Source organism: Triturus cristatus, chromosome 3_2, assembly GCF_964204655.1.
Source record: "Triturus cristatus chromosome 3_2, aTriCri1.1, whole genome shotgun sequence".
NCBI lineage: Eukaryota > Metazoa > Chordata > Amphibia > Caudata > Salamandridae > Triturus > Triturus cristatus.
In genome coordinates, this window is record NC_140584.1 from 606,851,332 (window position 1) to 606,878,703 (window position 27,372).

The 27,372-nt window shown below is 44.5% G+C and overlaps 1 protein-coding gene across 1 annotated transcript in view; it reads left to right on the top strand.

Annotated features, from left to right (window-relative positions):
* Positions 1-27,372, top strand: part of COL16A1 (collagen type XVI alpha 1 chain) — an 871,927-nt gene that overhangs the window by 782,471 nt on the left and 62,084 nt on the right. Inside the window, exons 60-66 of the mRNA XM_085648479.1 lie at positions 123-167; positions 5,948-6,001; positions 6,093-6,146; positions 7,359-7,409; positions 8,847-8,936; positions 22,197-22,232; positions 22,911-22,955. Of these exons, the coding sequence (XP_085504605.1) occupies positions 123-167; positions 5,948-6,001; positions 6,093-6,146; positions 7,359-7,409; positions 8,847-8,936; positions 22,197-22,232; positions 22,911-22,955 (375 nt within the window). The remainder of the gene's footprint in view (positions 1-122; positions 168-5,947; positions 6,002-6,092; positions 6,147-7,358; positions 7,410-8,846; positions 8,937-22,196; positions 22,233-22,910; positions 22,956-27,372) is intronic.

Below are 27,372 nucleotides of genomic sequence, written 5' to 3' on the forward strand. Positions count from 1 at the left end.
TGAAATCCTCACATAGGTTTTGAGGGACTAGTATTGGAATCAATGAGTCAAAGTGGGATTTACACATGCAGATTTTCAAAATGAATTCTGACTCATGTGGTGGTGTCTGCTTCTCCTATTAGGGCTTCAAAGGAAAACCAGGACACCCCGGACTTCCAGGAATGAAGGTGAGCAATGCCTTTTAGGATGCCAATAAAACCTTCCCCGTCAGCAAAGGACTATGAACTGAGTCGTATAATGCTGATCCTGATGGAAGAGCTTCTAAGACGTCAACCAATCATTCCATCAATAAGGTTCATTTGATTATTTCAAGACAATCATAAAAGCACACACAAAAAAGAGTGCATGATCTATAAAAGAAAAAATTGAACACACAACTATCAGATCTTAAAAACTCAGCAAGTTGTGTAAGTGAATAGCACTCTTCAAAAAGTTCTCAAGTGCAAAAAATACCAAGGGGCCAGACAACATGCGTAGAAAATAAAGTGTAGGCATGTGTTGATAAAAACCATGTAATTCAATAATTATTAATAAAAACTTGTTTTAAAGGCACATAATATTTAACAAAAAAAGATAAAATGCATCTAAGTCTGGACAGAAGCCTCATCACAGGGGCAGATTGAAATGGACAATTAATTATATTGACCTAGAGTAAAGAACAGTTTGCACCTAATAGTGCCTACCCAAAATTTTGTCAACAAAGACCTTTCCTACATGTTTTTCATAAAATGTAAATAAGGTTTAATCCCGCTGCAAGTTTGAATCATAACATAGTCCCTCACTGTGGGATTTTTAAGTTCGCCCGCTTCCCGGTTCACCCTAGAGAGTGAAATGAATATCTTTTTTTTATCTTTTGTTTGTCCCCATTATCAAATGCGTAGAAGTAAACAGGTCAGGCCTTCCCAGAGGTTCCATGATTTCCATAATGTATCTTAACCATTGACTTCATGGCCCCGGTTGCATGGCAGGCAGTTAGTAATGGCCGTGCGATTCAGCTGAGCCTGCTTACTTCCCCATAATGAAATCCAAAGGAGAAGCGGAGCCAATTTTATGTGGTCCGCAATGTAATTAAGCTCAGCCCCTCATGTGTGCAAAAATACATGCTCAATGGCGGGAGCCCTAGCAGGCGCCTCCAAAAGCGATTCTCTTCTTGCTGTAGCATTGAGCAGTTTCGATAACCCCAAATGGAGGCCGTGTAGGTCATGACTGGGACACACTTATGTTTATAGATTTCTAAAATAGGTGATAAAGGTTTATTCCACACCTTTCTGTGTAACTCAAAGATGGCCCCACAGCCTGATTATAATGGAGACTTCTTCGTGACATGCAAGGTAACGGGGAACTCCACGTGTCAAAAGTCTCTCCAAATACACAAATTCAATTACGAACACAGTGGGCTTTCCCTTAATGGTGAGGGGTCCAATGTTGTATTGCTTGTGACCACATACCATCTATTGTGTTTTACAAATGTTGGTCTCAAGATCTAAATTGTCCATACAGTAAAGAAAGCTGTCATTCTGCATAAAGCAGTGCTGGGACACTGGGAACCCACCGAGGTTGGTCATTACCATTTAAAATCAGCAGTAAATCATTCAAACCATTGTTATGCAAAACAAATAAAATCAGAGAAAGGACACAGCCTTCACAAACCCCTCTGGCTTAGCTGAAGGGTGCATTTGGTTCCCTTTCTGAACCGTACCTTACAGAGGCTGTTACCCCACTGTGTAGGGCACATAGAAATTGTACACATGACTCAGGTAGACCCATCTGCAGCAAAATGTCCCACAGCTTTGATTGGTTTACCTGTTCAAATGCACTTCTAAGGTCCTTTAAGGAAATTAAAATGCCCCCCTTTTTGCAGTTGTGTACTTTTCAATTATTAGATGTGTGTTAAAAACACTGTTCTTGGGTTCCCAGACCCTCTCTAAAGCTGCACTGCACCATGTTAATAATATTTTCTCTTTGACCCAATCTTCAATCCTATGAAAAATGATACATCAAACAACTTTAACCACTGAGTCTAATAGGGAGATTGGCCTGTAGCACTTTGGATGTTATTTGTCCCCCTTCTTGTAAACTGGGACTATGGTAGCCTCCTACCATGAGACTGGTATGCTAGTATTGACAACAGCGTTCAGGGCATTGGTTCTGATAGGCTCCCAGAATCCAATATTTTGTTTGTACAGATCAGGGGGGACCTCATGAGGTCCGGGGCCTTATATGAGATGGACCAGCAGAGATAGTCTCCACAACCTCTTCAAGGGAGAAGTTAATATTTAGTAGAAATATCATGGAAGTCTCCTGCACATCATACGCACCAAAGGAATAGATATAGCTAAAAGGCTCAACCGAGATTTCAGCACTTATATTAATGCCAAGGCCGTCTGAGTTATTGCACCTGTTTTTGCTGGCATACACAATTTTTCAAAACGCTCTTGGTCTGTGCCCGCCTTAATCAGCTTTCTACAAGTTTCATCCTTAATGGCGGTCTTCTTTTCACTAATGCCCATCTTGTACATGGCTCTGGCACTGGCTAAGCAGGCTTGATCTCGGGAATGCTTTTCAAGGCACAGCATAAACTGTTGTTGGCTAATCTACAAATCTACAAACATTGTTAAGCCAACCTGGTTGAGGACTCTTCTGAACAGAAACTGGACTTAAAAGGGTTGAAATATTAAAATCATTGAGCTCGGAAAAAGCCGCCACATTAGAAAGAGAAGATGGGTTAAGTGTCAACAGACAGTCATTGATTAGATCAAAATTAATACTATTTGTGGAGGCTAACAGGGTCGGGAAATGAACACCCCTCCATCTCAACCCACATTGGGCTGCATATCCGCTGTAGCAGCGCTCTCTAAGTTCTTGATCCCTTTTACAGGAGGCAACCCTAAGCCTGGTGGTAAACAAAGTATGAGGTCATTTGGGTTATGGTCATTCATGCAATTTTAAAGAGTCCCCGGAATGGGATAACTCATACATGAGTTTATATAGAAAGCTATAATCTATAACCGTGTCTTGTCCCCAGCCTGTAAAAGTAGCCCTCTGGTCCGACTCATTCCCCAGGGTTTCAGCCATATTCAGGAGACCGAACTCTATCAAATATCAAAATAGTTTAATCCCCTACCATCTGCACTTAGAATATTTGACATCTTGTTCTGAATTAGGAAAGGGTCACAGCAGGTGACGGACGCTAGTCAAAGTCCCCTCAAAATAACAATAAAATAATTAGAGATTGAGAGAGACCTTTTCTGTAGAACAGTACATTAACTGAATTACAGAAGTAATATGGTAAAATAAAAAAATTAAAGAGTACAACCCAGAGAACTTCAATTACTGGATGGGTAAAAGCAATCGGAATGCCCTTGAACATCAATGTATAAACAAATTCTCCCCCTCCACTTGGGCTCAGCCACATACAGAATTCATTGCAGGAATGTAAAAGCATTTATATCCATTTCAAACAACGTTGTCAATATACCATATTTCTTGGAACATAACAATATCATATAATTCAACAAAGATTAACCAATCATTATTGGATACCTTGCAGTTAATGTCCAAGATATTCCAGCAAACCAAGTTAATGAGTAGCTTACCTGAGCATGAGGTTGGGCTAAATTCAACTGTATTAGCATCTGAAGTAAATGTAGCCCCCCTTCGCCAATGGAATTATATTACAGTCAATCTAGTTCATTCCGGTTGGCGAGTGCGGGAAATTAGTTTGAGAAAGTAACATGCAGATTCAGACATGCCAGGCCTTTGTGCTATAGAAACGAGTGGGGGGGGGGGGGGGGGCGGTTGTAACAGGTAAAAGATGTCTGTAAAATAACAAATAAAACAACAGGAGCAAATTGATACTGGTATGTTCATTGTTGGTTGTTAGACCTATCAGCCTTAGGGTGGTTATCCCCCATCATTTGCCTTCCTCCTCCATTTTTTAATCTTGTTTTTGCTGGCCTTAGGACTCGGAGCACTTTACCACTGCTAACCAGTGCTAAAGTGCATATGCTCTCTCCTCTAAACATGTTAATACTGGCTTATACCAAATTGGCATATTTATTTAACTTGTAAGCCCCTAGTAATGTCTCACGACATGTGCACATGGCTGTAAATTAAATGCAACTAGTGGGTCTGCATCAGTGATCATGCCACCCACTTAAGTAGCCCTTTAAACATGTCTCAGACCTGCTATAGCAGAGCCTATGTGTGCAGTTTAAACTGCTATTGTGACCTGGTAAAATTAACCTTTTGCCAGGCCCAAACCTTCCTTGTTACTACATATAAGTCATCCCTGGGGAGGGCCCTGGACAGCCTAAAGGACAGGGTGCAATGCATTTAAAAATCGGGACGTGTACTTTTAAGCTTTACATGTCCTGCTAGTACATTTATTTTTCGCTACTGCAAGACCTGTATCTCTCATAGGTTAAGTTTGAGATGACCTTATTAACTTTTATAACTTTAATTTCCGAATGGGAAGATATCATTGGTTCAAGTTTGGTGTATTTAGAATCCTAATTTAACATCCTAACCTATGGTGGAGTTGGAAAAAAATAATTCTGAAAATGCCACTTTTTTAAAGTTAGTAATGCAAGGGTTGGGCCCTGTACCATGCAGCTAGATTGGGCCAGTAATTTTTTTTAGAAAAATCAAAACATCTAGCTGACCAATTTTAGGCTGCTAACTTTTAGGCAGACCAAATACGCAAGTCAGTTGGTCTATTTCATTTAATTATTCATTTTTAAATCATTTCATTTTTGAATCCTCAAGACAGATGTCCAATACACATAACGTTCACATAACATCAAAACAAACATAATTGAAACATAGTGACAAATAACAAATAACAAATAACAATAACTGATTTCCAGTCCTAAAACCGAAAAAGCAGGTAACCCACAAATCTAATTTTCGAGGAACACTGGGTTTACCACTCAACAGGGGTCGAACGCATTTAAGGTAACAAAGGGTTAAAGCATTCAATACATATATTTCCCTAAGTTGCTATGCATATTCTTATTCAAATTCTTCCCCTGATGGTACAAAGAGTGCCAAAGCATTTCAAGTCTTAACTCTATTTAAGGGGACTCTCTTCAGGGCTGTGACTGGATTCTGTAAAAAAAAATAAAGACATATACACATATATATTGTTTTAGTAAAGACCCCTCATTATCTTTCATCTCTTTTCACTCATGGACAATTCAGTATTATATCTACGTTATATCTAAGGTGCACCGTGGCGCAAACAGGAAAAATGCACCCTATCTATAATATCGCCCCAGGACTCCAAGGCCCAGACTTCCTTACTGCTGCCAGGAGGCAGGGACCTAAGCGTTATATAGTGTGATGCCAGACCTTGCAGCACGGCACAGGATGCAAACTGGAAAAGTGGACCCTATCATCTAGGATGCACTGTTTGTTTCCTGAGTACTACAGAGCGGATCCTTCTGTGGTGCACATTAAGGGATGATCTAGTATGCATTCACTAATTCCTGAAACTCAGTTCAGTATTATCATCAGCAGAGGCCTTTATCCAGAGAGGGGTGTAGCACACAGAGTGACTTCTGAGATTGTATTCCCATGTAGTATTCCTGTGGGGAGGCTGTGTCAGCAGCACAAAATGGGGTTAGATCATCTATGCTTGAGGTATCCATCAAAAAAGGGCTTGTGTCTGCAGAGAAGGCGCATAAGCCCTCAAAGTAGATGTTGATGTCTGAGGAATGTTTCCATGGTTTACCTGGAGTCGTCAGTCCGAGGAAAGAGGCCATTCTTGGATGCTACATCTGAAGTGTTCTCCCACAAAAAGAATCTAGGGGATCTACTGAGCAGAATAAGACTACCCTGAGGCCCCAACATCTTGTGAGCAGGATGGGGAATAGTCCATCCTGCACTGTATATCGCGTCTTACTTTGTGAATTGCCTGAAAGTTAACTGCCTTCTATCTTTACAGGGAGATTGCGGTCCAGCAGGCCCACCTGGAATTACTGGCAGACAAGGACCAGAGGTTAGCAACTCTCAGATAAGTACGAATTCTTTAAAAAATGCAAGCTGTGGAAGAAATCATTGACCTGTGGCTTTGTATGTCAATCCTGTAGGGTGACACCGGTCCCATGGGCCCCCAAGGACGGCTTGGACCTCCTGGTCCTGTAGTAAGTACATTGTTTTCAGCCTGTCTCTGCAAGAAACACTTTTAAACTGTCAGTCTTAAATATCTCTATGTATGTAGTAGATTGGACCTGAACGAGACTATATAGTTGACGTTGCTTCCATTAGGAGGTCCAGGGCTACCACGAGCCATGTAAAGAGGCCACGGCTCCTACACACACTCACAGTTTACGAGCCGTTTACACTGTATGGAGTGGTCAATGGGCACGAGTGGTGGTGATAGTCACTACTAAAGCTGCATTAAGAGACTAAGTAAGATACAGAGCAAGATTCTGTATCCCCAGCTTCATCCAATCAGAGGCACTGTGGAATGCAGTGAAGCACATCAGGGTAGGGAAGCCTCCTGTTCCTACAGAGGGGAGGTGCTGTAGAAAGTGGTGAAGGAACACTGGTGGTGGAGGAAGGGAGGAAAGGAAGATCACCGACCTGGAAGATCATCTTGTCCCAGGAGGCAGTTGTGGAGTTCAGGAAGTTCTGGAAACTGCAGGAGCAGTGTGGGGAGCACAGGTATTGCATAGCTCCGGCAGTGCCTGCTGCTCGCAGTCGGATGTGCTGCAGAAAGCTGTGTCAGAGGGCAGTCTGGGTAGCACACAAGGTGCACAGCTCCTCCACGGCTCAGTCCTCAGAACTTGAACTTTCTTTATAAAGTTTTGGACGAGGTCATCTGTGTTCTTCGAGAGCTCACAGATTGCACATATCATGCCCTTCCACTTTCCAAGCAGGACTTGCTGTGCTGGTAGGATTTACAGAGGTCGCACTGCGAGCAGGTAAGGGGCCTGTGCTGAGTTTGGTGTATTCAGGGCAGGCTTTAGCGCTGGTGGCGCCCAGTGCGACAATAGTTTTTGGCGCCCCCACACTCCATGACCTCCTCCTCGGATTCTCTCACTACCACACGGCAAAAGTGCCCCTCATCTCTCTAATCATGTTATTGCTAAACATAGCGCCCCCCTCTGAAGTCTTCGCCCCCTGCACAGGTCAGCGTCCAGTGCGGCCGCACTGGTTGCACTGCCCTAAAGCCGGCCCTGGGTGTATTTTCCCCAGACAAGTTCCAGGTTATCCCTCCTCCGCCCGCCTGTTCTCCCCAAGTAGGGTCAGAGATCTTTGGGAAGAAAGACGAACACTAACATTGCACTTGTACTCCTAATGGTGATGCTCTTCCTTCTGTCATTTCTGATTAAGCATATCATCTCTTCTAGGGTCCTCCAGGAAGTCAGGGGCAAACAGGACCCATGGGACCTCCGGGGCTGGTAAGTACAGCGATGAATCTTTTGTGATCTGCTGAGGGATTTTCGCAGCCATCGGCAAAATTAAGTTTTGTCATTCGGATGCTCCCTATGCTCTAGCAACAAGCCCCTTTGAAGCCATTTGTTGCAATCTGGACATCTCCTGTGGCCATATATGGTGGCGTGGTAAAGCCAGCAGTGACCTGTGACTTATTGTGCCATTGGTCCTGTATCTACTGTGTATTTACGTGCCATGTTTTATGTATTTGTCAACGCACAGAGGGTACATGTTGAACCACATGCTGCAAGACCTCCAGCAAAGTGCTGGGATTTTCCCTTTCCAAGTATGGCCCTGCTATTTATTTGTCATCCAACATTTGCTCCTAGTGCTGCCTTTTCTTATGCGACACTGGTGTATTCACATCTTTCATTCCTTACTACGCTTGTGGACCTCTTTACGATTCTGCAATCCTCTTGTGATACCCCAGGGTTGTAACCAGTGGAAGGACTTTTCCTTCAGCCTCAGTGACTGGCTGACAACAAATATTTTCACTACCGAGTTACATTTGCTATGTTTAAAAACGTTGCTGTGAAGCCATTACACCTGATCGAGGTGGGCATCTATTCTCCCTTGTCTGAATGTGTCCTCTTGCATGAGTCCAGCAGGTAAATACTTGTCCACTGCGCTCAATCCATGTGTCTGATGCTCTGGCGCCCGGCATGGATCTGCTCATTGGAAACTTCCTTCATGCTGCTCGAATCCACCTGCCATATTTCTTCTAACCTCTGCTGTGTTCTACCCATCCGAAGCTGCTCTGTGGCTGTGCAGGTGTCCCTCTTCTTGTTCTTTGGCCCTGCGTGTATTCATCTGTCAGACGCTGTCTGGCTCTGCAGATATCCAGATCGCCGAGTCTGCCTTTTTAGGTGCTTTCATGAGCTTGTAAGCACCCACTGATGGAGGCGTTCATTGCTTTATTGTATCTGCCGGTTGCAAGCTATCAATGGCGATATTGTATCCAACCATTAAATGCTTTAATTGAGTCACTTAGGGATTTTCACTGCTTAACGTTGTCAATTATCAGGGGCTATCTTGTCTTTATTCTATCCACCTGTTCGATGCTTGCATTTCTTAATCAAGGCCATCAAAGTCTTGCACACCTTTATTGCATTTGTCTGTTGGATTCTTATATTGCTTTATAGTATCCATCTGTTGGAGTATTTCAGTATTTTATTGTATCGACCCAATGGGAGCTTTCATTGCCTTCCTTTTGGTTGTTTTCAAAGCCCTAGTGTGTTGTTGAGTACTTTCACGGCCTTTGTCCCCCCGCGTTTTTCCTTAGCCATGCATGCATTCATCAGTTGTGCTTTATTGTTGATGTATCTAACCAGCTTTTGGGTGTTTTATCTTACAATGTCCATGACAGTCAGACCTAGCTTTAAGACCTTTATTTTCTGTTTCAGGCAACAAGTGGTGAAAAGGGGCCTCAGGGAGACAGAGGCCTCCCGGGGCTATCAGGAGTACCTGGAGGGCCCGGACACCCAGGACCACCTGTAAGTAAAAGGGGCAGGGTTGGTTGCTGGTGTTTCGTTTTGCTGATGAGAAAAGCAGGAAGATGTCCTTTTATATGCATATATTATAGGAGAGTCTACTAAGTAACCGAAGAACCAGTAGAGTTGCTTTAGCAACATGTTTCTCAGTCAGTTTACACCTGTACTGTGGCCAGTATATGATAGTGTGTATGCATTGCATCTGTACTGTGGCCTACCTGTGTTTATAATGGCAGATTGTTTCCATGCAACAAACTGTACCCTGCTATATGCACAATGTATCTGTGCTGTGACCTACATATGTAATTGTTAACACAATTAAATATGGTGTGTCTTAATCTGTTTAACATGCCTTTCTGAGGTGACTTGTGTGTGAACGCTGCATTGGGCTACAGTTGAACATGCCGGGTGTGTGGTAGATAGCTGTATGAGGGTGTATATTAACAATGTATTTACATGCTCAGGATTTGGGTTTGATGACGGATTGAGTAGAGTGTGTTTGAAGGGTATCCTTGAGGTATGGCTATGCGAGTAGGATGTGTATTTGAGATTTGGCTACATAAACAGGGCTGTATGAACAGTGCCTCTTTACTATTTCTTTGTTGAAACAGGATGTGTGTTTGAGTTAGTGCTTGTACAAAGAAAGATCCCCTGCATGGCTCTGGAGAGAACGCACCCCTACATCACGTTCCTTATGCGAATTCTGTAGATTGGTAATCCCCCACCTCAGCACCAATGACAATCATGAGTGTGCTCTGGAGATATTTGTGTGAGATGGTTTGGGACCCAGAGTGGTGCCCTGTAGCCAGGAGGAGCAGACTATGTGCACCTCCTTATCAGACCATTAAGGCTACAAAGTGCTAGTTGGGTCAGTCCTTTGTGGTTTAACTTGGACATCAGCTGGAGAATGCACGGCTCTCCCCTTTGGAGGAAAAAGTACAAGCAGTGCTAGATTGGGAGGTTCTCGCAACTCAGACCCAGGTGAAAACATTTCTAGGCCCAAATCGGTATTACATAAACGTTGTACTAGCTATGGCACCATAGTTGCCCCCTTGACACTCCAGAGCTCCTGTAAGCAGCCCAGATGTGTCAGAAGTCATTTGATGACTCGGAGGTCACACTTTGCAGTGTACCAGTCTTGATAACCTCCAATTACAGTCAGCCCCTTTTTTTGCAGACTGATGCTTCCAACAAGGAAATTGGGGCAGTAATTACCCTTCCCAACAAGGTAGCCTTTATCAGCCTCGAACTTCCATTTAGATAATAGAACTGGCTGCCATTGAAAACAAGCATTTACAATGCAATAGGTCTCGCAATGACATTGTTTTGAGCTATTGGCATTGAAAATGTTATTGGTTTTTTTTTCCCTTCGTGAAGAATTAATTAAGTAATGGCGTTGTAAATGACAATGTCTTTTACCACTTGTTGACCCCCGCAAAGCTCATCAGCATGTGCCCGTCACTGTTTCCTGCTCACCCAACAAATCCAGAATGGGCAGCTATTTCTCCCAGTGGAGCTATTTGACGAAACTCGCTTAAAAGGACATTAAGATTGTATTTTAAGTGTGCGTTTACTGTATATTTGGACCAGTAGCTCAGCTATCAATAGTGCAGAGCGGAGGGGGCAATGAGGTGCGCACCTTATCCAAATAATAGCAGTTTTTTGTTATTTTATCATTTCTACTGCCAAACAATGGTTTCGGGACATTTTCTGTGCTTGCGGTACAACCCAGCTCTAATTAAGCACTGGTTGGTGAGAAGAAGGAAGATGAGGAGGGTTATCTTTGTAAAGAGAAACGTCACACGTAAAAACGCACTCTGTGTCAATTTCTGTGAGAATCCAGCTCGAGCCAGTGAGCAGAGCCTCTTTCCGAAACCGAGGCACACGTCGCAGGGTGACGGTGCAGAAAATGTGAAGTACACCTAACTGGAAGCTTCCATGAGAACCCCACTTCCGGCAAATACTGTACTGATCACTCTGTTACTCTGTTTCTAAACAACTGTTCTAAAAAACACAAAAAACATAATCATAGTTAGGCCCCTGAAGAGCAGAACATACTCCCTTCTACACTACAAAGCATGCTCCCTTTCAGATGTGAACATCCGCGTTATATAACACAGCAATAAAAACCAGCAATCGGAACAAAAGTGAAGGGAAACAAGGCTTACCATCCTGACCGAATTTAGCGCTACAGAATAATTGGCAACATAATGAAAGTACAGTTTTTATATCGCGAGAGCCTCTTAGAAGGTAGGCTATTCAGCAGACACGTGGACATCAGTAGTGGAAGTTTATGGTTGGCTGTGAAGTGGGTGAGGGGGCCAGAAAGGATGACAAAGATGGAGCACAGCGCTATTAATCCGGCAATACGGGTAATTTCGACAAACCAAGGCTTAACTCAAGAGTGCTGGCTCATTAATGTTCCTGGGGGGGGGGGGGGGGGGGTCTCCCGAGGAAAAGCACAGACCCTTCTGGCCAGTATACACCAAGAACAGACGGGGCAGTGGCGGCCTGGCAGGCATCCACTCACCAGACTTTAAGAACAGCCATAAATCCAGTTGAGCGGTGGAGAGAGATCCATCGGACCGGTCCCCCAACACTGAAAGAGTGCGCTGTTCACACACAGCAGACTGAAAAACATATAGAGCACACATACAACAGACACCCACCCAAACAGCAGTCACACCACATACAGCAAACACCAACCGACAATCTTACCCAAAACAGACACCCACCCACACAGCAGACACCCACTCATCCACTCAGCAGACACACCGAACACACACAGTAGACAGACGCCCTCTGCCCAAGAGGATTTCACACATCCCAGCCAATCTGTTCTGCGGTCTGGAGGGGCTACCCTCCCCTCTGCCGTCGCTGTGTGTGAGGTGCCTAGGAAGAGCCCACGGCCTGTTGTCATAGCAGGGCTCCAAGGTTGAAAAACAAATGGCTCGGGGTGCGGGAAATCATGACGACCATTTGCATACGCGGGCGATGGTTAAAATTCACTCCTATAAAAAGACTTTGGAGTCCGGTGCCCAAGAGCACACCGTGCTGCAGTTAATGTAGGGACAACAGCTACAAGTGACAGTAACACAGAGGAACCCCTTCCACCGCCCCCAGGGCCCGCTTCCCAGAACTCCGACACCCCCCAGTTTAAGGGGTCAGAGGACAAAGTTTCTAGAGGACAGAAAAACAAATGGCTCGGGGTGCAGGAAATCACGAGGGTGCCATTTGCATAAGCGGGCGATGGTTAAAATTAACTCTTATAAAAGGACTTTGGAATCCGGTGTCCAAGAGCACACCGTGCTGCATGTGGAGCCGAGACTCCGGACACTGCACCACTGCTCACTGCCAACACACAGTTAATGTAGGGAAAACAGCTACAAGAGACAGTAACGCAGAGGAATCCATTCCACCGCCCATGGGGGCTGCTTCCCAGAACTTCGACTCCCCCCAGTTTTTAGGCGTTTGCACATTGTTTCTATGTTCTGTCCTATTTTTGTTCGTTTGACAGGCTGCCCCTCCCACTGCCCGAGTTTATTGAGCAGGACTACATTATTTGAAAAACATAGCAAACGTATTACGTATATTTAGAAAAGGGGGTCGGACACTTCCAGCCAGAGGGCAGGCAACCCTACAGCCCAGTGAAGTGACACACACCCGCACTACAGGCCGGGCGCCACAGAGTCTGTATGTGCCAAGCAAATCATTGGGGTGACTACAAACACCCGAGGGCATGCAGTACAGGCGCTATGGGGCCCACTTTCCAGCCATCAGACACCTACCTGCCATCTTGTTGTGTCCCCTCCCCAGACCCGGCGTTACATTGGCTCCGCTTAGGCAGCGCGTGTGGATGCCAGCGGGAATCTGGGAGACGCCTAAATACTAAATAGCTTTCTCTGTTGTGGACTGGAGAGAAATGGCTGGAAAATGGATTAGATCCAGAGAGCCTGGTTTACAAAAGAGCAGGGGTGAGGCGATGCTGATGCCTTCTTCAGCTTCGATGGGGGTTGCTTTGGGAGCACCAGGTTTGCTTCACTTCTCTCAGATTGGTTCTTCAGCCTGTGCGCTTCGCTAATGGAGCTGACCGAAAGAGAGTGGATGAGTTTCGCTATCCAACAGTAGGCAGCGGAGTTCCTTAAGAGAGGGTGATGGTGAAGCAGACGTGCCAGATCGGGACAGGGAGCTGTTCCAGGCACGTGATCCATCACTACAGGCCAAATCAGAGAGCCGGAGTGGCGCGTGCTGCAGGCATGAAGGCAGCATGACGGAGCTTCAGCTTGCTGAACTCTCCCTGAACCTTCCCATAACACGCCTCATCAGATAAGAGAAAAGCCATAAAACTGAAGGAAGTCGTAGACTCGGTGTCTCAAGGGCGTGTACAAAAAAGCCACAGGGCGGTAACCAAAAAGCCTACAGAGCAATCGAAATGCAGGGTTTTAAATAAATATAGACATTGACCAATTGAAAGCATTCGCGGGATCAGAAGTCCTTCTCCAAAAATACTTTTACCCCAATAAATCTCGTTACGCGAGTAGCGCAAGCGCAAGCGCAACGCTAGGCGAGACCTAAAGAAGTCTTCACCATAGTATGGGTTTTCAACAGGCTCAGGCATTACTTGTTGCATACCAAGTTTGTGGCCCAGATGGATCACACACCGCTCAAGTGGTTGAGAGTTAAGAATGAGGATAATCCCAGGTTGCTCTGGTTGTCAGTCTCTTTACAGGAATTGGGACTACATTGTGGAACACAAGACAGGGTTATAGCACAGGAATGTAGATACACTTCTCCAGTGGTTTTTGTAATCCAGTAACTGGGCTGCTCCAACTGTGGAATAAGGCCCAGGGCATTGTAATCTTAGGGGATGCATCTGTTGGGATAGAGATAAGTCCTCTACTAGGCTCCGGAGAGCGTGTACTCCTTCTTGGAGTTCGTCATAGTAAATTCTGTAGATTTTTTACTCTCACCTCAGCACACACAGTCATGTGCAGTGAAGATATTTTTGTGGCACGGATTAAGATGAAGAGCAGGGCTCTTTAGTCTGGGGGGCATCACTGTCTACTTACTGTGACTGTAAACCTGGCCACGACCAAGCGTGACAGTCAGCTCTTCTGGGTATCGGTGGTGGCAGCAATCAAGATTCTAATGGCAAGGGAGGCTCTTAACCTACCCTTGCCAGGGAGAGCCATTTACTGGCCTACCCCACCTTGGTATAATCACCTTCCAGTGCTTTACAACTCGGTCCTCTACCCATCCATGTACAACATGGATGTTAAATGTGCATCTCTGACGCCTGTTCATAGAGCAAGTGTGCGGAGTGCATGGGATGCATGTGGCCATTGTCACAATGTTATCCATTTTGTGTTTTCAATACCCAAGTGGTACCTAAGATAGGGTGCTAGAGAGTGCTCAGATAGCAAATGGGAGTTGAAGGGCTCATCCAGGACATTTTAGGGATCCTTTGTTGGTTGGGCTGTGGAGAATAGAGGGCGGGCGACAGAGAGCACCTTGAAGCCTAGGTTTCTGTGCCAGAATCAGTTGTCTCCACATCATTGACAACTAAGAAGCTCTCTTTTTACTAAGGGTGGGGTATCTACCATCAACTCCCATTGCAGATTTAAAACCATTAACCTGGGGAAGTTTGTCCAAGACCGTGAGGCGGGCTGCCAAGCTCCTGCTTTGAGGGAGAACACTGTCTGACTGCTCTTCCTAGAAGGAGAGAGGCCATGAAGAAATGCATGCGGGACAAGCCATGTCCTCTGCAGCACCCAAAAAGGAACTGCACCTGTCTGCGAGGGTGTGGCCCAGGGATTCCCAAAACATGCCCACAGCATGAACTGAACTATCTGCCCCCACAATCCGAAAGCACACAGGGTAAATTGGATGTACACAACTTATATTGCAAAACCAAGTGCCAAGAAGTATCAAGGCACTACGAGAAGCTGGACCACATCCCACAGTCCCCTTGAAAGAAGCACTGAAGTTCTGTAGGAAATCCTGCGTCCCCAAAGAGGCCTTCTTCAAGGCTTAAGTAATCATTGCTTTGAAACGTTCTGCCCCGAGTGGGGCACCCAGTGTGTTTGAGTGATGGGTTTTATTATTGGACCCGAGGAAGAGCACAAGCTGCAAGGTGTGCCAAGCTATGATCACACCAACTCCACCCAAACATCCCAGGTTGGTGCTGATGATGCTTCTGCTAATCTCATTCACTGTACCGCAGATGCCGTTTGTAAATAGGTCGGCTGGGCCAGGGTGAAGACACCCTCCCGCTCTATGTGGGCTGTTTGGTGTAGTGGAGCGGTGCTCCCCAACGACCACAACAAAATGAGGCACTGTGCGCATCGAGAAGCCATCCAACGGGTGGGAGGCGAGGGGGCAGTCAGGGGAGCAGGACAAAACCCATATGTATTGTAAGGGAGTAATTGCTTCCTGTGCCCCCCCTCCAGCCTCCACCACCCACTCCCCAAGTAGAACTATAGGAACTGTTGAGGGTTTTTACACAATGGCTATGATAAAGATGTTTCCCACCAGGAACAACCTAGACTATGACCAGTAGAATTATGCGATTGGGCAGCTGCGGCGTTTTTCGCATAATTAAAGATGTGCCACCTTGTGACATAATCCTTCACACATAATCCATCATCTGCTGCATAATTTAAATTATCACCCACAAACTTGTTTCTAGCTCAAACGGTTCAAAAGTTACTAATAACGCAGCAGCACGTGTTGTTGCTCAGTGGAAGACCATTTGCAAAGGTTGACTGGTCACCTTTCTGTTGCTTATTGCTATATTTGGGGGTTAAACTGGTACTAAAGAGGCGCAACCAATGCCCAGACAGTGGTAACCAATGTGCCAGTTACAAAATAATTAAGTAGTACTATCACAAAATGTGCCGCATTAGTTGTATAATTTGACATTTCTTTGTGCATATTTTATTCAACCCTGCCACATAAATTTGCCTGTTGCGTAATTCCATAGGCGTTGTCTATGACCCCAGTGAATGTTGAACATATAGGAATAACACATTGTTTACCATCTGGCATACTATGTACCATATTACGTTGTGTGTGATTTAGTAAAGAACTACTTTTTCAGAGACCAAGGACTGGCTCGACAATGAATTATTAACTTGTATTGATTGGTTTGTTGCATTCTGAGTCTCTCACCCCACACCACCTCCCTGAGCAAGAGGTCGTTAACCTTAGGGTCAAATACTAAACCAGGGTATTTAGTACTCAGTTTTTGGCTCAGTAGTAAGGTTAAGTTCCAGGACATCAGTAGTAAAAGGCTGTGATTAGTATAATCAGAGCCCTTTAACCCCTGATTACCCAGGATCCCTTGACAAACTATGTTTGATAGATGGCGGTATGAACAGGTTGTTTACTTGCACATGGGTGTATGAGCTTGGTGTGTTTAGCTTTAGCTGTATGAGCTGGGGTTGAGCTTGATATATGGTTGTCTGGGCAGGGAGTGTGTGTTAGATATGGCTTTTTGAACAGAGTCTGAATTTGGAGATATGGCTGAAAGATCAGTTTTGATAAATGCTTCTTCATCTTTAAATGTTCTTCTTGGCCTTCAGACCATATCTGGATTTTGTTCCCCAGCAATATGTCCCTAACACTGCTAGTTGACGCCAGTGAGGCTCTAGCCATGGGTCCGTCTAACTTCTATACATATCACAACATGCCACCCTGTCCCTTGTTTTTACACCTTCCACAGATTTACGGTCTGGAGCGCCTGCCATTATTTGAACAGGGTTCTTGAGACCATACCTCAGCTTTACTTCTTTTAATACCTTTTCAACCCACCCCATCAAACGCTTTGATTTGTTAACAGAACGCTGCCTGTAAAAGGCAAACGCTAATTTCAGACCCTCATGTCAGTAGCATGTGGCGTCTTGCATCTAAACAGGACACCTCCTCACAAGTGTGTGCAGATGCACACCAAGGACATCAGAGAGAAAAGTCAAGCCAGGAGGAGTCAGAATCCCAGTCTACGTCATGACGAAGTGAAGAATGATTTTTTCAAGTGGAGCTTTTAATGAAGGTTACACTGGAGAACAGCACCCTCGCCCTCCTATATGCTTTTGAGAGCTGACAGGGCAAAGCCAATGACACCAGTTTCATAGTCACTAGAGTCTGTGGCCTTAGCTCATGACCCAGCACACTTAAGAGCCCATTTGGTGCTGCTTTCAGCGCCAATGGTCAGCAAATCCAAAAAGGCGGTTGAGAACAGATCTATTGAACTAGTATCTTTGGGCACTTTGATGCCACTGATGCAGTCAGCCTTGACATGGCTGCTGGCTCTGGAATAGGCAGGGTCCACTGCATTTAAAACTCTCATCATGTAAACAGGAAATGTTGAGATCTGCACTGAAGAGAGTAAAAGTGTCCTTCATGAGCCCCAGGCAGAACACCTGCTTGCCCCACAAAAGTTTGCTCATTTCAATCCACCTTTTGGATAATACTCTGATGTTCTTGATATGATGGTTACACGACCGATGAATGATGACAATGTGACAGTACAGAAGAAAATAGGCTTTCTCAAATGTATTCTAGCACAGGTTTATGTTGAGACCTTCACAATTCCATACAAAAAGAAACATCCCTGGGTGGTGACTTTCAATATCCAGTTGCCTTTTCAGCAGAAGAATGCGACTCCATCGCTCTGGTTTCTAGGAGGGCCAGCTAGACACTGGAACAGCTGTTGGCAACTGTAAAAGTGAAAGTAGAGATGTTTGCATATCGCAGCCCTCTGCTTGAGCATTAGAGCCTCTCTAAGCTTTCTTACAAATCCTTGTTAACACTATTCTGGTAGCATGGCGAAAAGCTGTGTTCTACTTCCATCTTTTATGGAGCACTATCATATTGCCATTACCAGCTCCTTCTGACATTACATTTCTGACAGCTCATCCTATGGGAAGGCTTACTGGTACAGGCTGTATCTGTAGATTTAAATACAATTATCTTTCTAACTGCACTCTAGATAGGGAGTCTAACAGGCTCAATGCTATGGAGCGCTATATGGTCACTTCAAGGAGCCTAGTTTTTTACACATCACATACCTCTTGCCTATCGGCTACATATACACATACTTTATGGGAGGTGGTAGCATTGCTGCGGAATGGCATGAGATGGTCCTTTGTCAAAGACAGTACTTAATTCTCCAGACACATTTTTAAGACTAGGCTGGACTCATGCTTGTTCTATGAGCATCACAGGAGTCATCTGCTGTTGTTTGAATGTGTTCCTTTGGGTTTTCAATATATACACAAGTTAACATAAAGGATAGGCTGTTTGATGTCAAAAGACTGTTTGGGAAAAATGCAGATTTCTCCTTGGTGACCTTCAAATAGCACTGCAATGGGATGGTTGTTACAGCTCGCCTACCTGAGACGACAGCTACATCAATACTATAGAAAGTTATGAGGCTACTTCAGACTCTGTATTCCACAAACAACTATCCCAGGCTCCCCCTTCCGACCTCCTGCGATTTCAGCAACACAAAGTGGTGGGCAGGCTTCAGAGGCATACATCAGCAGCAGTAGCAAGCCTCGTCCTCTTCTTCCACCACATACCAATAACATCTCTGTAAGTCAGTCTGGATGGTCTATAACCTTAGGTGGGTGAGAGGTGGCTTCCTGCATCATTGTAAAAGTATAACCTCAGTTCCATGTGCTGAAAGGGGCCACGTGTCCTGCCCTCTCCTTCTCATCATGCAAATATCTTGTATTAGATACATTCCTATCTGGTGAATAGAGCCACTGGAAAGTGTTCTTGTTCTAGAAAGAGGAAAGGGATGTTATTCCCTACACTTGCTGTTTCCTAAACAGCATTTGAGTCTGATGCCAGTCTCAAATCTCAAACACCACAATAAATGATTGCAGAAAGAGAATTCAAGATAGTCACGCTATCGCAGATTTTATGTCCCTGGACCATTCCGAACCGGTGGGTGTCCTTGATCCTGTAGTGTGCATGTTCCCCCATTCCAATGCTGGCCTTTTATACACTTCACTATTATACATGTGCAATCCTCCAGTTTGGCTTGCCTTCAACACCAAGGATATTCACAAATGTTGTGGCTATATTGACAGCTCATCTTCACAGAGCTGGCATAGGAGCTGGAATAATGGTAGTAGAGGATCTTTTGGAGAACCATGGTCCCTGGCCGGTTGCGGTGAGGCTTTTTGACTTTGCCGGTGGCAGAAGCGATCTTGCGGGCAGCCTTGGTAGCCAACTGTTTGCAAGATGCTTTCCCTCCGATTGACCTGCAGCCGGTCTGCTTAGTATTGGCCATAGCGAGAGCGTGTACTGTCTCTGTACAATATACAAGATACTAGTTTTTCCATTTTAGAATGACAGGTCGATAAAGTCATCACAAACAGATACACTGAGTCAACATATTAACAAACTTGTGACAATGTATTCGAACCAGTGTTCTACTCGCATCTTCCAAAATAAAACCTGACACCCCAAGCGTCTTGAAGTCCATTAGGATGGTATTGGATACGTCTGTTGGAAAGGTTTTTCCACCAGTGCCGAGATCCTAGGACCTTGAGGACATGGTACATAAAATGTTCTCGTTTACCAAAAAAGGCCGAGACCAACGTGCCTGATGAAATGGCCTCTGAGAAGCTAGTGGAACCAGTATTAAGGAAGACTTTCCACATATTTCTCATGCTTCAAACACTGCTTGTCACCATTCAGTGGTGTGTCGATACAAACAATTTGATGACCGGCCAAATGTTTCAGCCTTGGGAGAAGAAAGAGGTCAAGATCGTAATATAACAGATGCAACGCTAACAAGATGGGATGGTCTCAAGCGCTAGATCAGACAAGAACTGCCCCCTTATGAACATGTTGGAGCTAAAAGAAGTTGATTGGAATTAAATGCTTTGGATCCTTTCCTGTGGGAAATATGTACACATATCACTACAGCTGTTTTCTTCTTGAAGAAACCAGGCACTGCAGCATTTAATCATCTTTGGATTGAAGCTCTGCAAACATAGCACTGTACCTCAAGCACATAGATCTGCCTGAAGCCCCATCATTTGGTGGCTGCTCACAACACACAGCTGGGTCCTTTTAGCAGGTTGAAGAGGGATCATGAGTGGGACCTTAACATTGAAAAGCGTACATCCATTTGGAGTCCTGGGGTTGAGCCAAGAATGGTCTGTTACGACGTGATGCTTATCTCTGAAAATAAGAAGATAAAAAACGACACGGATAGTGAAAAATTGATTTTACACACTAGTTATCCTGTCTACTCTTTCTATACTTGCCTTGGTGCAGTTCGGAGATATGTACAGGTATGGATCTGAGCCATCATATCTGAAGAGGGTGGGGGGATCCACGCCTGCAGTCAGGCTGGCATCACCTAGGATGGTGAGGGGGTAGACATGAGGAAAATATTTCTGGATCGTATGTGACACCTGTGAGGAACATTCAAAGTTGTTGATTCTTTTGGAAGGTAGAGTATCAAACAGAAGCAGGTGTAAATGTGCAGTAACTTTTTCTTTGTGCACTGACAGTAAGAGCTGAGTGTTTAAAATACAGGTATGCACAGGTTGTGTGATTGTGATGTGCAGTATGAACAAGGTGTGTTTGTGTGAGAGAGGAGGCTGGAGCTTTATGAGAAGTCTGTGTCTGATATGTGATCATGCGAGCTGGGAGCGTGCTTGAGAAATGTCTGTGAATAGTTGTGTGAGCAGCTTGTGTGCTTCAGCAATAACTGTGGAGCTGGGAGTGTGCTTGACCTATGGCTCTCAATAGCTGTGTGGCCGCAGGAGTATTTGAGCAATAGCTGTATGGGCTGGGAGTGTGATCGAGCTATAGGTGTGTGAGCCAGGAGGGCGCTTGAGCTATGGCTATGAATAGCTGTGTGAGCAGCATGTGCGCTATAAGCGTGCTGAGCAGTGGCTGTGAGTAGCTGTGTGAGTAGCATGGGTGCTTGAGGTATACCTGCGTGACCTGGGAATGAGCTTGAGCTATGGCTGGGAATACATGGGGTAAGCAGAATGTGTGCCTGAGCTGTAGCTGTGTCAGCTGGGAATGTGTTTGAGCTATAGCTTTGTGAGCTGGGAGTGTGCTTGAGCAGTGGCTGTGAGCAGCATGTGGGCTTGAGCTATAGCTGTGTGAGCTGGGAGTGTGCTTGAGCAGTGGCTGTGAGCAGCATGTGGGCTTGAGCTATATCTGTGTGAGCTGGGAGTGTGCTTGAGCAGTGGCTGTGAGCAGCATGTGGGCTTGAGCAGTGGCTGTGTGAGCTGGGAGTGTGCTTGAGCAGTGGCTGTGAGCAGCATGTGTTTAAGCTATAGCTGTGTGAGCTGGGAGTGTGCTTGAGCAGTGGCTGTGAGCAGCATGTGGGCTTGAGCAGTGGCTGTGTGAGCTGGGAGTGTGCTTGAGCAGTGGCTATGAGCAGCATGTGTTTAAGCTATAGTTGTGTGAGCTGGGAGTGTGCTTGAGTAGTGGCTGTGAGCAGCATGTGGGCTTGAGCAGTGGCTGTGTGAGCTGGGAGTGTGCTTGAGCAGTGGCTGTGAGCAGCATGTGTTTAAGCTATAGCTGTGTGAGCTGGGAGTGTGCTTGAGCAGTGGCTGTGAGCAGCATGTGGGCTTGAGCAGTGGCTGTGTGAGCTGGGAGTGTGCTTGAGCAGTGGCTGTGAGCAGCATGTGTGTTTGAGCTATAGCTGTGTGAGCTGGGAGTGTGCTTGAGCAGTGGCTGTGAGCAGCATGTGGGCTTGAGATATAGCTGTGTGAGCTGGGAGTGTGCTTGAGCAGTGGCTATGAGCAGCATGTGTTTAAGCTATAGTTGTGTGAGCTGGGAGTGTGCTTGAGCAGTGGCTGTGAGCAGCATGTGGGCTTGAGCAGTGGCTGTGTGAGCTGGGAGTGTGCTTGAGCAGTGGCTGTGAGCAGCATGTGTTTAAGCTATAGCTGTGTGAGCTGGGAGTGTGCTTGAGCAGTGGCTGTGAGCAGCATGTGTGTTTGAGCTATAGCTGTGTGAGCTGGGAGTGTGCTTGAGCAGTGGCTGTGAGCAGCATGTGTTTTTGAGCTATAGCTGTGTGAGTTGGGAGTGTGCTTGAGCAGTGGCTGTGAGCAGCATGTCGGCTTGAGCTATAGCTGTGTGAGCTGGGAGTGTGCTTGAGCAGTGGCTGTGAGCAGCATGTCGGCTTGAGCTATAGCTGTGCGCACACTCACATCCCACGTGGGACCGTGTGATTACACGAGAGTTTCCGTCTTCATGTTCTTACTCTGCTTCTTTCAACAGGGAGAGATGGGGCCAGAAGGAGCAGTTGGAAAAGAGGTTGGTGCCTATTACACGCTTCAAACCGATTTTCTAATTGTTTCTCCTTTCTATTCCTCTCACATGCTCAAAACAGGATGGCCTATTTATCTTCAAAGACGCCTTTTTATATTTTATTTCATTTCTGTATTGCTCTCTTTCTTTCACCTCTCTTGTTTTCATAGCTCCACATTCGTACTGCAATGTTTAGATTCTTTTTTATTTTGTATCATGTGTCTTATGTTCTTTTCTTTGATGCTCCTCATCTCCAGAGTTTCGTTCTTCCTCTTCTGTCACTTTATCCTTCTCCCCCACCATCTTGCTGTCTATATTTTTTTCTTCCACTTTCTTTTCTCTGTCACTCACCTCTCATGATTTCAAACTTCACTTAAAATACTTGTTCTTTGCTCCACGCTTCTTTCTCCTCGGCCCTTTTATCTTACTTTTGTTTCGATCTCTTGCGCTCTCTCACTCTCAAACTTTTTCACGTCTTGCTATTGGGCCCACTCATTCCTTTTCCATATTTTTCTCTCCTTTCTCAGCATTGCTTTCTGCATTCCTGTTTTATGTATTCCTCCAGCTCTGCTTTTCTCTCCTTCTCTCCTCTTTCACTCTCTCTCACTCTTCTCTCTTACTCTCTGACCGTTTTATGGGCATGAACCTCCTCTGTTTTTCTTTTCTCTCCCTGCTTTGCTACAGGGTGCACCAGGGAAGCCAGGAGTACCAGGGGGCGCAGGGACGAAGGTGAGTAGCCATCAGTGGTATGCCAGTCAGGAGCAGATATTCTACTGCCTCTGTGAAAGAGATTGATGGTGGTAAAGGTGCAGAACTCAAAGATGAGGTGCAGCTGGAACACTCCACTAGACAAGACCCTGCTCCCCGCCAGTTCTCAAAAGGAGTACGTGCTGGTGCCGCGGCATCCAATTAATTCCGGAACTTGGCACTTTGTACGCACTTCTCCTGGATCTTGTCTCACTCTATTGCAATGACCCCAATCTGGAATCATGTCATTGTGTACGGACATTAGCAGAGTACTTGTGGTTATGGAGAGCTCTAGGTTTAGTGTTGTTTTATGAAAAGTTGTCTTTTGGCCAGAATTCAACATTTCTCATAGGTGAGAGGGGAAATTGGGGGGGGGGGGAAGGTTGGAGGAGGACCGGGTTTGGAAGGAGCACCTTGCTATGTAAGGTTTGGCCTTTTTTACGCTAAGGAGCATATTAACAAGCCCCAGGGATAATTATCGCCGGCTATCGCTGCAATATATTGCCACGCTAGCGCTGTATTATCAACGCTTAGTGCTATGGCGATAAATATTCCAGCGATAGCGGGGTTTTCCATGGAACATCGCTGATTTTCCAGCGATGTTCCATGGAAAACGGCGATAAGCTTGATGATAGGCCCTGTGGCCTTAGCCCCACGATCCACCTCCCATGTTAGGTATGCCTTAGTCAGGAATTTAACAGACATTACATTTCTGAGTTAAGGCAGAGTTAGCGCGATTTAAATTATCGCTTCGCCTCGTTGTTAATATCCCGAAGCTGCCTTCGCAATATTTTCCCATGTTTTCACAGCCACACCTACTTTGCAACTCATTATCGATGCGAGGCGTCTGAAAAACGGGAGCTAAGTCAAGGAAACACGCGCTAGCGTGTCCTTGTAAATAATGCAATATAATTATCGCCGCTTTGCGCCCGAATAACGGACGCTAAAGCAGCGATAATTGTATCGCCGGCCCTTGGCAATATGCTCCTCGATGCTCTTGGTTATTGCATTATTATAATGGACAACAGGAGCAAGACCCATAAACCTTGTTGAGTCTAGGGTAAATATGCAAGAGACAACAAACAATCTCAACTGGTATCATTTAGAATAGACAAGTACAGGTGCATGTACGAAACATTACAATGAAGAGAAAGGAAGACTCTCAAACAATAGGTTTAGAAAAAATTATTCAAAAAGCATCTTGTATTGGATACACTTAATACAAAAAGGGCATACAACAACATAAATGAGCAGGATAATGTAACAGTTGTAGCAGCACTGTAAGCAAAATCAATTAGCATAAGAACAACCCAAAATTGTACTTGGTGCTTAAAAGTGTACGTGACACGAAGAAAGGCGACGCAAGTGACAAAGTGAGATCAGCATGGGACGGCGCAAAGTGAAGTGAAGGTGAGTAATTAAACAATAAAGACAAAGATTCTGGACTCAATTTTAAGCAATAAAAAATGATTTTGTAGTTATTCAAAGAACCATAGGACAAAGCTATGCCATCAATTGAGCTGAAAGGTGAACCTTCACTTCACTTTGCGCTGTCCCATGCTGATCTCACTTTGTCACTTGCGTCGCCTTTCTTCGTGTCACGTACACTTTTAAGCACCAAGTACAATTTCGGGTTGTTCTTATGCTAATTGCAAACATTCACCCCCAGTCCCAAGGACCTGGCTTGGCAGTTCGGGCTGGACTGTTCCCATGAGGAACAGGGTCAAGACTGATTTGCATATGGCTTGGGTGGCATGGTGAGCAAAAGAACAATGGATTTAACCCAGATCTCTTGACTCGGGGTGAATGTTTGATTTGCTCTGCATTCTGTCCATCATCTGTGAGTCTTTTGTTATATTTTCCGATGTCACTGTGTGCAAGGATAGAGTAGAACAAAGAGGAGTAAGGTACATAATGCTAATAAAGAGCCCCATATTTCTACAGGAAAAAACTAAATTTATCTCTGTTCCAGAGTAAGTAAGTATTCAGTTTTTAGGTCGAGCATTCGTGACCTCTTGTATATACTTTAGTATATACTTATATACTTTAGTATTTACTTATATGTTTATGTACTTTGTGGGCTCTGGAGATCAGCCCTAGGACTTGTCTGCTTCCGCTTAGGCACTTTTGTTTTCTGTTCAACTGCCTCTGTGTAACTTTCTTAATAGAAAACGACCAGCTGAGGTCAGTAAAATACCAGAATCAATTTAGCATTCTCTAGATTCCAGTCCATAGAAATTGTCTTCCAAGAGTCCCCGTAGACAACAATATTTTTTTCAAATCTTGTATTTTCAGTGATATGACCCCCGAAGGCCCTAATTTTATATTAAAAACAGAACTTTGGACTATACCATTTCCGGCTGAAAGGCAATTGTTCTCTCCATGTGTTCCCATACCTGGCGTGTCACGCAGTTTGGTGCTTACTTTCCCTCCATGTTAAAGAACAGTAGATGTTTCAGCACCCAGACTAATGTGCTACATAGCTGAATACATACAAGGTCCCAAAGGCGAGACCGATTGCATTAAAAATGCTTGGTTCATCTTTGATTCTACGAGTCCCAGGAGACCTCTTGGTGGTAGTATGCTTTATAAAGTGCCATTAATATAACAAAACATAAGGAATTAATTTAGTACACAAGTAAAAGAATACTAGTGATCGTAATGTCTTCTCTTTCTACTCTGAAACATTTTCCCTATTTGTCATTCTACAAAGGTGAAAAAGTGGGACTCTGGGATCACATGCCTTTAATGTGCTTTTTCCTATAAAGGAAGAGTAATTGTTCCAATTTCTCACCGCTCTACTCTTCTCCGGTATTCACCAAACCCCCCACCTACAATTATAAACAGGGAATATAAATATTGAGTACTACATTCAACTTTTATATATTCGAGGGTACAGACCTCGTGTTGTGGAATTAAGAATCATGAAGAAAAATTATAATTTTGGTAACAAAGTTCTGCGTAAAAGACAAGCAACACTTTGTGAAGTTTGTCATCTTCCCAAAAACGTCATGCATAGTAAATGTTTGACAAATAACTTTACTGCAAAAACTGTTCAGATCAAATGTTTGCGTACAAGTGGGAATTTGCAATTGTTTCCTGATCAAATCTATATAAGCAGATCTTGTGCCGCAATTTTCTTTCAATACATTTTGCAACTTTCACTGAACTACACAAAACTTGGAAAGTTTTGAAAAAAGCTCTTCAAGTTTTCAGAGAGAAACATTTGCGACTTTGCACATCTATGAGGGCATTACAGAAGTAACATTTCTCAGAGTTTAGATCTAACTTCATGGGAGACATTCAAGGCCTGAAATACAAGCATTCTTTATACAATATCCTTCTGGGAAAAATGTCCATTCAGGTAACTGCAAGAGTATCTCTAGCTGTGATTGAACAAGTCTGCAGAATTTAATTCTACGTGAGACTATTCATGGACACATCCATTCTTAACTTTGACACTTGCTCAAGGTCAGCTTAATGTACTGAGTAATATCCCAGTGTAATCAAATGTAATATCTAAATGCCATGAGTAGGAAGCCTAAATGTTAAACAATGTGAGAGATGGAGGCGTCAGTTTTGTGATGAGCTGTGGCTGATCTCCGACAAAGGAGGAAGGCTTTTCTCACAGAAAATGGTATATGCTACATGAACACTAGTACCAAAACAAAATTCTACTTAACAAATAAACTAGTTAAAATTACCAAGCAAAGTGTGTTGAAAAGAACACGATTTAATGATTGGAATCACACTCAGGGATCCGAAGTTATACAAACCAATCTAATTATATTGTAATCAAAGTTACCATTGGTTGTTATCTGCCTTTATTATATCTGTGCCACAATAATACTACTTCTAGACATGTCCTAAGTGGAGATAGGAAATATGTGTTCTAAGCTACAAAAACACTTTAAAAGCTGAAAAACAGTTTTGTTTCTACTTAACATCCAGCACAAGCCTGTAGTGTGACATATCTGTTCTATAGTGCATGTTAGATAATTTGCTGAAACTGTGAATGGTGAAGGTTTTTGAAGCAGGCTCACATTTTCACATTTTAAATTTGACAATTTGCATTGTTTGTGCATACTTTCCAAATGCCTCATAAGAATGTCATTACTCCAATTGAATAGACAGAACCGTTTCCATTCTTGAGGGTAAGAGATATGCAGGTACAACCTCTTTGGTAGGCCCAACCACCCATAGATCAACATATAATTCCTATTTGTAAAGCGCAAACATATCACCCCTTAAGGGTTTTGAGGTGCTGGGGGCCGTCAGGGAGATTATTGCCCAGAGTCACATGATGCTGAGCTGCCATTGGCACCAGGGATCGAACCGTAAACCCCACGCTCCGGAGTCAGACGCACTGGCTGCTGCGCTACACCTCTCCCTCAGCTAT